This window comes from Colobus angolensis, unplaced genomic scaffold, assembly GCF_000951035.1.
Source record: "Colobus angolensis palliatus isolate OR3802 unplaced genomic scaffold, Cang.pa_1.0 Scaffold72, whole genome shotgun sequence".
Classification (NCBI taxonomy): Eukaryota; Metazoa; Chordata; class Mammalia; order Primates; family Cercopithecidae; genus Colobus; species Colobus angolensis.
This window is the reverse complement of record NW_012120932.1, coordinates 2,553,607-2,566,111: the sequence shown is the minus strand read 5'-3', so window position 1 is coordinate 2,566,111 and position 12,505 is coordinate 2,553,607. Positions and strand designations below refer to the sequence as shown.

The window sequence follows — 12,505 nt, the reverse complement described above, 5'->3', positions numbered from 1 at the left end:
TTTTTAGTAGAGACGGGGTTTCACTGTGTTAGCCAGGATGGTCTCGATCTCCTGACCTCGTGATCTGCCTGCCTTGGCTTCCCAAAGTGCTGGGATAACAAGCGTGAGCTACCGCACCCGGCCAGTTTTTTAATGTTTTTAAAGAGCCACTGCCCTTCTAATGAACACTGGCTGGGGTCAGGCAGAGGCCCCTGGAGCTGACAGGGCTGGATGGCCGGCACACAGACACACGGGTCAGACGCGGGTGCCAGAGCTCTCTCAGAACCACAAAGGACCAAACTGTCTTCACACTGTGCACTGTACTCACAGAGGAACTCTGGTTCAAAGGAACCCTTAAATGAGACAGCCCCAGTGTGTAACACATGTAAAGAGATGCTGCTGTGGTTGGAAGAAGAGGCGGGGGCAGGGCCTGCAGCCCCAGAGGGACCTCAGGCTGGAGGAAAGCAGTTAATACACTAGATCCTGATAACCTCCCCCGGCAGGGGGCCCAGTGGGGACACACCCCTTGCAAGCCCAGGCAGAGATGACCACTGTGTCTTAGAGTTGGACATGACCTCAGAACATGAAAGAGTGGGGTGAGGGTACGGGGCCCGTTCGCCATCTCATGCAGAAACACCCTCAGAGACCACCCTGGAGTTACTCAAACCACGGCCTTGGGGACTGCCCAGAGATGGCCCCTGAGACCAAGGCGGGCCCGGAAGGCAGCTCACCTTGTACGCTGCCGAGTCCAGCTTTGGCTTCGTGACAGGCGTGGGCAGCACAGCCTTCTTATCCAACAAGACTGAAAGCACAGCAGATGGGAGTCCAGCGGGCAGCCTTGCAGGGAGCCAGCCACACCAGGAAGACCTCTCGGGGGAGGGACAGGCCTCTCCCACACCCCTCCCCCAACACCCCCTCCCAACTCACAGGACAAGTCCCTTTTCGGGGTGTTTTTCTTCCTCCTGATGGGAAACTCGTCGATCTTGAGCTCGCCGTCATCCGACACGTACTCATACTCATCCCGCACAGGCTTGGGCTTGTCCTCCTTGAAGTTCTGCAAGGCCCCGAACACACCAGGGCTCGTCGGGGGCCTGAGAGCCTTGGAGCTAGGGCAGAAGCGAGCGGGTCAGCAGCATCCACACAGCCCCAAGGCCAGTGGACCAGTGGGACCTCCCAAGGGGTCCCCTGCCAGAGCCACGGCAGGATGGCCTCCAGGAGGCAGGTGATGTTGTCACCATTTGAATTTCCATTCAAAGAAGCCTCAGGCCCAGTTAAGATGGGAGGAGGGTGGAGGGCCCAAGCCTCTGCAGACAGGAGGCCAGGCTGGGCCCTCAGTCCCCACGGTGGGAAGCTACCTGCCCACAGGAAAGGACACCCCCTTACACAACGCTGTGCCTCCCCCCGCACCACATTCAGGCAGAGAGAGCCCTTCCCCAGGCAGTTTAGATGCTCAAGACAGTGACCCCCAACTGTCCCAGGGCCACTGGACAAGCTTAAGCCCTGCCTCCGGCCTGCCTGGGAATCCTGGCACATGCTGAACTGGTCTTTAACCAGAATAGGATCCAACTTTCCTGGTTTTTTTTCCATAGCTATGTTGGAAAAATAAACTCCAGGCCAGGGATACAGGATAGATGTAACAGTCTAAGAAATAGTGTGTAATTTGTCTCCCTGCCGGCGCGAAGGAGGACTACTTCAGAGCTTGGCCTGCAAGCAGCTCCGGCCTTTGCCTTCCCAGGGGTTTGAGGACAGGTTTCCCTCTCTATAGTAGCAGGGACAACAGGCTGAGGCAGAAAAGTCTGGAACTTCAAACAGACACAGCGCCAATTCTGAGCAAATGGAAGTGCAGACACCTGGATAGAGCGCCTGGGCGAGGCTGCTTCCAATGCTCTAAGTGAAGGGGTGGCGCGCCCCGCTGCCTTACAGGCCGGGCCACAGAACACACAAGTGTGCACAGGCTAGAGTCACACCGCCCTTTCTCATCTCCATCCTCAACTCCATAGCACCATCACAGAGTGAATGCCATCTAATAGCTTCCCAGGAACCTAGAAGCAGAGTTTCAGACAAGGCAAGCGACATGCCCAGGGCAAGGAAGCTGGGCAGCCACAGGACCCTGCAGACCTGCCCCTTGGCTGAATGGCCTCACCTGCTGCCCTGAGCTCCCCGGCCCTCACAAGACTCCACCTGGGCACTGCCCCCTCTCTCCACCACCCAGAAAGAGGCCTTCTCCTCCCATCTCTTCAATGAGGACACTACAACCCGGCCAAATTAATCAGTGGCTGCTGCAGAAAAGTGGCCGCCCCTCCTGCTGGAACCTGTCTGACTCCAGCCAGGTGTGGGGCCTCAGCAGGTGACATGCCCCACGCACTGGGAACACACACAGGCCCAAGTGTTGCCACTGGAACCATGAGGCTCTCGAGGTTGCCACTCAGCACCCCTCACCTCACCCCGCAGCTCATCCAGCATGACCACACCACCCAAACATACCTCCTAATCTCTGCTCAGGGCCATCTCCAGGAGGCCCTCCTGACTCCCAGATGGGTCACGTTCTCAGCACTCAGGGTCCCATGTTGGGTTCACATCAGGCCCTCCCCACTGGCTCTGAGAGCCAGGACCCTGTTCCCCATGCACGTCCTCAGCACCAGCTCACAAGAGCCACACATCTAACATTCATGGAGTCCCACAGCCTCCCTCCTTGACTCGGGGGCCCATCCCTCACTGCAGGCTGGCTGCATCTTCCAATCCATCCCCACCCAGGCACGTCTGCTTCCTCACACCCACCCTGCAGGTGGAGCGTGGTGGGAGGCAGGGATGTGGCTCTGCTGGTGTCTAGGTCTGAAGAAGCGTGCCAGGAACAGGGGCTGCAGTCAGTGAGGTCAGCAGCTCAGAGGGAGAGGGGTCCCCCGAGGTGTGTCAGGCAAAGGCTGTGTGTGTATGGGGTACGTGATGTGCAGCATGTGTGGTTGTGTGTGATGCAGTGTGTGGTGTGTGTGTGTGAGATGCAGACTGCATGCATGGTATGTATGTGGTATAAAGCAGTGTGTGTAATGTAGTATGTATGGCGTGTGTGATGTGGGGCACGTGTGAGGTCACCCCTCCCATCCAGGCACTCACATACCTGAGGAGTTTCTTGTTGGAGAAAGAAAAAGAGAACTTGTTGTCTTTGTTCCCAGCTAGAGGTGACTTCTCTAGCTTCTGTTCCTCTTCCATCTTCAGTAAGGAGTCGGGTTTGCTGTTCTGAAAAGCAAGACCAGGGCCGTCTCTGAGCCCCACACAGAAGTGGGGGGTCAGGACCCCGACTAGTGTCAGTGGGAAGAGGCAGCTGCTGGGAACACGCCTAAGGAAAGTCACCCCTAGCTCTGGTGGCCACCCAGGCCGCTGTGGGGTGCTCAGGGGCCTGCACCCCATGGACTCAGTGCCTCGAGGCTGCCTGGCCCCCAGGGAGTGGGAATGAAAACCAGAGTGTGGACAGTGAAGGGAAACACTGTTAACATACAGGGTGACACATTCAACCTCTTGCATCCCAACGAACTCAGAGGAAGGCAGTCCATGGGTGGTCACACACACCTCAGGCCCACATAACCACACCCCATGGTACTACCTACTCAGGACAAGCAGACACATGTCTGCACATTCCTTCACACACATAGGGCCTCACAGATTCATTCTACTCACATTCACTGAGCTAACACACGCACACACATGCAGACGTGCATGTCTCACCTTGTATTTCCACTTGGCCTCTGACTTGCTCTTGGTTTGCTCTCGTATTTCCAGCCTCTCCACATCATTCTGCATGTGAACCACGTCTTTGTTGGGCACACTCAGGACACTCTTTGTGGCCTAGAAAAAAGGGCTGCTGTGACCCAGAGGCAGACATAGAGGGCTGGTGGGGCTCCCTTGAGTCACAGATTCCCTGTCTCTGGCCCATGTGCTTGCAGTTCAAGTCTCCATCCATCTACCCATCCATGCATCCATTCATCCACCCATCCATCTATCCATTTATTCATTCATTCATTCATCCACCCACCCATTCACCATGCATTTGTTCATCCAGCTACTCATCCATCCATCTGTTCATTCATCTGCCCACCTGTTCATCCGTTCATTCATCCCATTCATTTACCCATCCATCCACTCACCCATTCGTTCATTCATTCATCCATCCATGCACCATACATTTGTTCATCCATCCCTCCATCCATCCATTCATCCCATTCATCTACCCACCCATTCATCCATCCACTCATCCATTTATTTATCCATCTACCCGTCCATTCATCCATTCATCCATTTGTTCATTCATTCATTCATCCACCCATCCACTCAATCATCCACCCATTCATCCATCTACCCATCCATTCATTTATCCATCCATCGGCCCATTCACCCACCTATCCATCCATCCATTTGTTCATCTATCCATGCATGTATTTGCTCACCCATTCATTCATCCATCCATCTATCCATCCATTCATTCCTCTATCTATCCATCCATTCATTCATCAATTTATTCATCCACCCACCCATTTGTTCATCCATCCATATATCCACCCATCCATCCACCCACCCATCCATCCACCCACCCATTCATCCACTCACCATTTGTTGATTCATTCATCATCCACCCATCCATCTATTCATTTATCCACCCACCCATTTGTTTGTTCATCCACCTTTCCATCCATTCATCTATCCATTCATTTATCCATCCATTTTTTCATTCATCTATCCATCTATTTATTCATCCATTCATCTACCCATCCATTCCATCCATTGTTCATCCATCCATCCATCCATTTATTCATCAACCCATCCATCCACCCACCCCCCAACCATCCGTCCATTCTTTCATCTATCCACCCAAGGATCCATTCATCTATCCATCTACCCATCCATCTTATGCACTCATCCATCTACCCACTCATCCATCCATCCTTTCATTAATCCATCCATCCATCCATTCATCCATTTGTTCATCTACCCATTCATTCATCATCCATTCATCTACCCACCCATTCATTTATTTGTTCTTCCATCCATCCATCCATCCATCCACCCATTCACCCATCCATCCACTCATTTATTCATTCATCAGTCTACCCATCCATCAATTCATTCATGTAGCCATCTATACATTCATCTATTCATCCATTCGTTAATCCATTCAACCATCCATCCATCCATCCAGTCATTCATCGAGTCATTCATTCATTCATCCATCTGTTCATCCATTCATCCATCCATTCGTACATCTATTCATTCATTCATCCATCCAGCCATTTAGCCATCCACTCATTTGCTCATGCATTCATTCATGCTTGCCCTGTTAAACAGAACACAAAAGTGTCCCACTACACCCCTGTGATACTGGCCCTCAAGTGTCCTGGCCCCCAGGAAGTGGATAACAACCTCCTCCTGGCAGAAGCTCACACTCAATGGTGCTTGATCTCAGGGGTTTATGGTCCCTGAAGCCCAGACCTAAGATCCTCTAGTCAGAGTAGGTCTTCAGGGCTGGGCCCATCTCTCTCACTGTCCACAGGGGCTCAGACTATCAGGGCAACCCTGGTCCTGTCCTCACCCCTAAACCCCCTCCCCTCCAATGGCATTCTTCCTGTTGTTTCTACAGATACCTCATCTACCTTCAGGTTTTAACCTCAATGCCTTGGCCCCAGGGAGGCCCCAGGGCTTCTTTGTCCCATGGCAACTACTCATCTGGCTAGGAAACCTAAACTAGACATCCCTTCCTGGAAAACCACCATGCCTCCTCCACCAGGAGGCCCTCTTGGGGGCCACCTCTGCCACAGCACACACACATTGTGTTGCCTTCCTCAATGAGGGCCCCTCTCCAGGCCCACTGCTCTGTGGCTTGCTGGCACAACCTGTCCACTCTGGGGGGTCTGGACCTGGATGCGGCAGGACTGGGTCAGGACCAGGCAGGGAAGTGCATCTTCTGGGCAAACTGAGCCCACAGCAAGAGCCCAGACCCCCACATCTTCCCAGGTGCCCCAGGGGAACAAGGACAATGGGCCCTAGCTATCTCCCCCAAGCCTGGCCTGGCCCCCAAGAGATGCTGCAGCACCTCTGGTGCTGAGGTGGGGAGTCAGGGTGAGGGGGGCCCACCTTGCCCTTCTTGGGCGGCTCCATCTTGGTCAGTGCCTCCTTGGTGTGGGCTTCAAGCAGGTCCAGGTTGGGGATGGTGGGCGAGGCTGACTCCCGGGACTTCTTCCCTTTCTTCTTGCCTCCATCTTTGAGCTTCAGCGTTTTGGGGGGCCTTGGGGGCTTAGGGGGCTTTGGGGGCTTGGGGATTTTGGACGGCTTGGGCATCTTCACAGTTTTGGGAGTCTTTTTTTTGGACACTTTCTCCAGGAGGGATTGAGGCGGGGTGGCCTCAATGGGAGACGGGGGCTCCTCCTTCTCCCGGTCCCCGTCACACACCTCATCTGACGAAGCGACAATATTCACTTCCGGTCGGACGGCTTTGGAGGCATTCTGGGATACAGAAAGGAGAGGGTCACATGCTGCTTCTACCAAACTGTGGCCCAGGAGGGTCCACACACCAGGACGCTGGGGACCCTCACTGCCAGGCTGGTAGGGAGCTGTCAGTCCGGAAAGGCTCAGCTACCCCACACCATCAAGTGACACACTCACACCCAACCCACGCTGTTGTGTGACACACCCGTCACATGCCATCAGTCACTTGCTCTCCCCAAGGCTCTTCTGTTCTACCCCAGCACAGCAGCAGAGGGCTCATCCAGGATCACACAAGCTGGGATGTGAGGGGCTAAGTCAGGGGCCCCTCCCACAGAGTACCCTCCCCATGGGAGATGGAGAGAGGCTGGCGCCATCTCTCAGTCCCTACACACTCACACCAGAACACAGACCCAGCCAGAGACCTGGGACTCTGAGCCCTCACAAAGGCAAGCTCGCCCAGGAAAGTGCAGGGAGGACTGTCTGGGGCACTGGCCTTCCTGGAGCTGGCAGCTGTCTGTCAGGTTGGCCCCTGGGCCCAGAGAAAGACAGGCCAGCCCTCCCCCATCCCCCAGCCCAGCACCTGGACATGGCCCCACCTCACTGAGCCGGATCTCTTTGGCCAGGTCTTTGATGAGCTGTGAAGGTTTGAAGTGCTCCGGGAGCTCGTCCTCATGCTCTGCCAAAGCCTGCAGGACAACCAGGCCCAGGGTCAGCACCCGACACGTCCCATGGCCCTGACATATCCCTGCATTCTTGCAGGCTGTCGCCTGACTGCTGAGCCACTCTGATCAGCATGAGGCGAGGGGCTTCCCAGCCAAACTCTGCCCTGGCAAGAGGTCTCTGCTGTGAGCCCCCATCAATAGGGAGACAAACCGAGTACCGAGAGGACAAGCTTGCCTGAGGCCACCACCAGCCAGCCATGGAATGGACATGGGCCCCATCCCTTCTTCCTGGTCAGAGGCCACTCCACCCGGACACCCGGCTGAGATGAGCTGGGAGGGGCGCCCTGGACTGCCCTGGGTCTTGAGACCTGAGGGAGGTGGCGGCTGCAGGATGGCCCTGGGAGTGCACTGGCTACCTCTCCTGCGTGGCCCATCCATGAGAGAGGCAGGCTGCACACAGTATTCCCTGCAGCCTGGCCTTCCTGAAAGCTGCCTGTAAATCTCCACTGTCCTTCTCTGGCCTGGGAGAGGGTCCTCCTCTCAGGAGCGGACATAGCGCCTCTGCACAATCAGAGTCCCAGCAGGAAACACTGTCCCAGAGGGTGCCCAAGGCTGAGTCAGACGTTCCCCTCCCTTCTGTAGCCAAAACCAAGGGAAGATGCTAAGGAACACAGGAAGTGGCTTCTGTGGGAGCGCACACATCGGGAAGAGTCACAGGAAAGGGCTGCCCAGGTCACAGAGCAAGGTGGCTGGGGCGCTGCACCCGCTATCAGGCAGCTTAGCTTCTGAGCTAATGCTAGGGCCAGCCAGGAGGAGCTGACAGGGTGTCCCCAGCACTCCCTGTCCTGGAGCCAGCCACTCCCCCAGTCCTTCCCTGCCCCCACCAGGTTCCAGGCCTTTCTGTGCTCAGTGTCATCCCACCATGAGCCATCTGTCCTCCACCCGCAGACCCACCTTCCTCCCAGAAGGCACTGACACCTGCTCACTCTCCTCGCACCAACTTGTGACCAAGCTGTAAGCCCCTGAGGGAGGGGGCTCTGCATCTACATCTGTCCTCCCCCAGCCCTCAGGTGGCCCAATCAGTGGACAGCAGGGGTGTCTGGGACAAAGGCATACCCTGGGCCAAGCCAGGCAGGGGAGCACCATCATCCTCCCCAGGCTGGATCTCACTGAAGCAGGACAAGTCCTGGACATTGTTGCTGGGTCTCCAGGGAGGTCCTCCCGCCTATCACTGCTCTCCTGCCCTAGGCATTTGTGACATGATTCCTACCTGCTTCTTTGTCCACGATCGGAAAGCACCATTGAGAATTTTAGCTCCTTGGACTAGATGAGGAGGCAGCTGCTTCCCAGATTTGTGAGAGCCTGGGAAGGAGACACTGGGTGAGGTGGGTGGATGCCCATTGCCCACAGGTGCCTTCGTGCCCAGCCACAGAGCCAGACCAGAGGATGCCAGGTCCAGCCTTCCAGAGGTCTCCCTCCACCCACGGCCACCAGCTCAACTGCCAACAGTTCCTCTTGGAACCTGGGGGTGCCCATTCTCCTGGTGGCCTGCCCTGCTTGAGGAAAGACTGGCCCTCCCACCATCCTCCCACTGTCTCACCCTCCCGGCCCCTAACACAGGCTGCCTGGCTCTCCTCACTCTGCCCAACACCCCAGCCCTGCCTGAGCAACGGGCTATACATGCCCGGACCCGGGCCACAGGCTGTCTCCAGGGCCCACACAAGGCATCCCCAAGCACCTCTTCCCATCTCATGACCCCCCTTAGCACAGTGGAGGGGCCAACCACAGTTCAGCTGGGAGGTGTGCTCCTGCTGTGGGCCTCCCTCCTTCTTCCCATTGGAGAGGGCTCCAGGGCTCCAGGGCTCCAGGGCTCCGACTCACTAGGACCATGGCAGCTCCCTGGGTCCTCTCAGTCCTGGGGGCCAACTGTACTGTCGTCCACTCAGAGAGGGAGGCCCAGGCAGAGAGGACACGGCCACAGTGGCCTAGCTGGCCAGTAGTCAGGCTGGCCCTGTGGGGTGGCTTCCCAGATGCCGCCCTGATCCCTGCCTCCCTGGCACGAGTCCCCTGAGGGCAGGCCTAGACTCCCATCTTGGGCATTTCCTTCTGCCGGAGTCAAGCTCAGGGCTCCACATTTGGGGAGCAATGGGAAAATCTTACTGAAACCTGGCCAGCCACAACTAAGGACCATTTTACCTTCTCAAACTAGGGCCAGAGTGCAAAGGGTTCTGCATAAAAGCACTCTTGGCTGCTATCAGAACCAGAAAAGAAAAACTAAGAGCAACTTCAGGGGAAGGGCACACTGAGAAAGGAAATCACACATAAATGCAAACTCTCCTGTAGGCTCCCTCATGCTGCTGGGCAGTCTGGAGGCCTGAACAGGGTGGTGGCTGCCAGGAGCCACCTGCTCTCATCTCTGAGGGTGTGGCCAGGCAGGACCTGGGGCAGAAAGGGGCAGCCCAGGGATGCCACAGTGCATCCACAGAGGGCCAGGACTGAGCCACAAGCCTGCCTCACGGTCCAGCTGCCACGCCCCTGAGGGATCCTAAGGGGACCCAGAGCCCACTCACACCCACTCCTCAGCTGGTGACAGAGCGAGGGCTCCACCTTCCCAGTGTGGAGGGTAGAGCAGGTGTAACTGATACCTGCACCAAGGCCATGCACACTCGCCCCTCTCAACCCACAGCCCAGTGTTCGTTCTAAAACAAGGGACAGTCCAATCGGAAGGAGAGGCCCAGCCTGTTCAATCCAGTCCTGCATTATACAGATGGGGAAACTGAGCCCCAGGGGGCTGAGTCCCAAAGGGCCTTGCTCAGGCCACAGGAAGGCGGCACTCACACCCAGACAGTCCACCCTGACCCAGGTCTGGCTGTCCCCACAGCCAAGAGCCCCGGGCTCGGACGCCCACCCTGGAGTGACCAGTACCTCTGAATGCCTCCAGCAGGTGCTTCCCCATGTACCAGCAGGCAGTTTCAAAGTTGGGAAACTGAGTCAGGCTGCCCAGTTTCAACCTCCTTTCCACTTCATATGCTCTGGAAGCCAACAAACAGCAGTTCTCAGTGCACTGACCATCAAGCAGGTGACACTGGGTGTCAATCCGGGCCCCAGACACACCACCGGGCCCTCAGGCCTCCCCACTGGGCCTTGCACAGCTGCAGAGGTCCAGGGGACAACTGCCCTGGTGGCTGCAGGCCTTGGGGCCCATGAGAGCTCTGTCAGTGCCCAAGAAGAGAAGGCAGCAGCCTTTTAATCAACCCCAACCCCAACCCCACCAAGGGCAACTACAACCGTCCAGCAGCCAGGTCCCTCGGGGAGCCGGCCTGCACAACCCCAGAGCCCACCTCCTCCTTCCCTCCACATCACAAAGAGGCCACAGAGGCTGACGGTCATGTCCAGGCCTCCCACAGGCGTGCTGTGGCAGGACTCAGCCCAAGGCGTCCCGCACCGACCCAGCTACAGGGAGGACACTGCCCTGCGGGGCCCGAGGGCAGACAGCGCAGCAGGCACTACCTCATCTGCATCTCCACGCTCAGGCTGTGGAGGAAATGTCCCGCGAAGGCCAGGCAGTCCACAGGGGTGAGCGTGGCATAGATCCAGCCTGGGAGAGAGAGGGGAGTGGCTGGTGCCCCACCTTGCTACCATGAACGGGTTTCTCATGGCTCCACATCAGGGAGCGGTGGAGACCAGCACAGGCCTTCCCAGCCCAGCCCAGCCCAGGATCCAGCTCCTGCCTGCCTATACCTTGGTGCCCTGTCCACCTCTGCAGCTTCTCCAGCAGCCTGGGGCCTCCCTGGAAGAAGCTCTCTGGCCCTGGTCCAACCCTAGCCTCCATGGAAGGGGGTCGGGGGAGAAGCTGTGTCTGAGGCGGCACAGACTAGTCAGTCCAGCCCGCACAGACAGAGAGACCAAGGCCCAGAGCTGAGGGGACTCACTCAGGCCACTTGAAGGGGCAGTACTCAGACAGAGAGAGGAAGCTCCAGCCTCTGTCCAGCTACCCAGCCTCCCAACCACACTCAGGAGCAGAAGACAAGGCCAGGGCAGCTGCATCGCCCCCAGAGCTGGGACTGGTCCCCAGGTTATCCTCAGAGACAGAGCCTGGGCCAGACCCTGGGAAATCCACAGCTCTTTCCTAAATAGCTGTGACTGTGAGGAAGCCAACGGAGGGAGGAGGGACCCAGACATTACAGAAGATTCTGAGGCTTATAAATCATTAAAATATGAGGGCTTCAGTTTGATACTTATTTAAAATGAAAAAAAAAAAACCCTATAAAACGATTTAAAAATCTGAACACCAATTGGCTATTTGATGATACTACGGAACTGTGGTTAATTATTCATTTTTCGAGATGTGAGAACAGTATTGCAGCTATGTTACTTTAGAAGGAAAGGAAGTCCTTCAGAAACAGTGGAATATTTAAGTGAAACAGCAGGATGTCTGGGATTTGTTCTACCATCATCTAGGGGCACACAGCGGCTCATGATGGGCTTTCTCCCCCAGCACAGACTCAAAATGTCCCCTACTATTGCCTTAATTAGCAGCTAGCGCCCTCCTCCCTCACTGGCTCTGATGCCGTGGCTGCTGTCCCCGCACAAGGCTCTCTGAGCTGGGTCTCCAGCCGTGGGCCCAGCCAGGCTGTGAAGTCACAGTGAGCCCAGCCAGGCTGTGAAGGCGGCTGACTGGCTGTGCAGCTCCAAGGTGGCCTCGGTGGTGACGACTGCTCACGCTGACCAGACAAAACAAGCCCCGTGGCTGGCCCCTCTGCAGGGACTGGGCTGGGGTGGCGGTAAGCTCCGGACAAGGGAGCAGGCACACCAGGGACGCTGAGAGACCCCGTGGTGGGGACACGGCCCAAGGGACAGGGCAGTAAGCTTGATGAGGCCCGGCAATCCCTAGGACACGGTCCCCAAAGCTGCCCGCACTCACCTGACGGGATGAAGAGGGTCTGGCCCTGCTTGACGATGCACTTGTAGCATTTGTCGACCTGGTCGGCAAAGAACATCTCGCTGTGGTTAGAGGCAGACCGCCAGCGCTCATACAGGGAGATGTTGGCCGAGGCCGGCCTGATGAGATAGAAGGTCTTCTCCCCCTGCCAAGAGAGCCTGTTGGCAGAGCCGCCCACACCGGGAGGCGGGGGTAGGGGTGCAAGTGACAGGTCCTAAAGTGAAAAGTACCCTGCCCAGGTCCACGACTCCTGCCTGCACCACTGAGGGCACCGGTGCTTTGCAGTTCAGAAGTGTGGGTGTTAGGAAGGTTCTGGGTGTCTGCGCCCCCAGCACAGTCAAGAGCTAAAGCCCATAATCCCACAGTACATTGTTTTGAGGCACTACAAATGCTGTGGGTGCCCAGGCTGCAAATAAAGCTGTAACTGGGTAACAAAAGCATTCCAGGTAGC

At 56.6% G+C, this 12,505-nt stretch overlaps 1 protein-coding gene across 1 annotated transcript in view; it reads right to left on the bottom strand.

Annotated features, from left to right (window-relative positions):
- Positions 1–12,505, bottom strand: part of PHF2 (PHD finger protein 2) — a 48,322-nt gene that overhangs the window by 11,591 nt on the left and 24,226 nt on the right. The window contains exons 6-15 of the mRNA XM_011927471.1: positions 12,037–12,199; positions 10,623–10,710; positions 10,038–10,144; positions 8,383–8,474; positions 7,047–7,136; positions 6,100–6,468; positions 3,700–3,819; positions 3,095–3,213; positions 907–1,085; positions 711–781 (exon numbers count right to left, since the gene is read on the bottom strand). Of these exons, the coding sequence (XP_011782861.1) occupies positions 711–781; positions 907–1,085; positions 3,095–3,213; positions 3,700–3,819; positions 6,100–6,468; positions 7,047–7,136; positions 8,383–8,474; positions 10,038–10,144; positions 10,623–10,710; positions 12,037–12,199 (1,398 nt within the window). The remainder of the gene's footprint in view (positions 1–710; positions 782–906; positions 1,086–3,094; positions 3,214–3,699; positions 3,820–6,099; positions 6,469–7,046; positions 7,137–8,382; positions 8,475–10,037; positions 10,145–10,622; positions 10,711–12,036; positions 12,200–12,505) is intronic.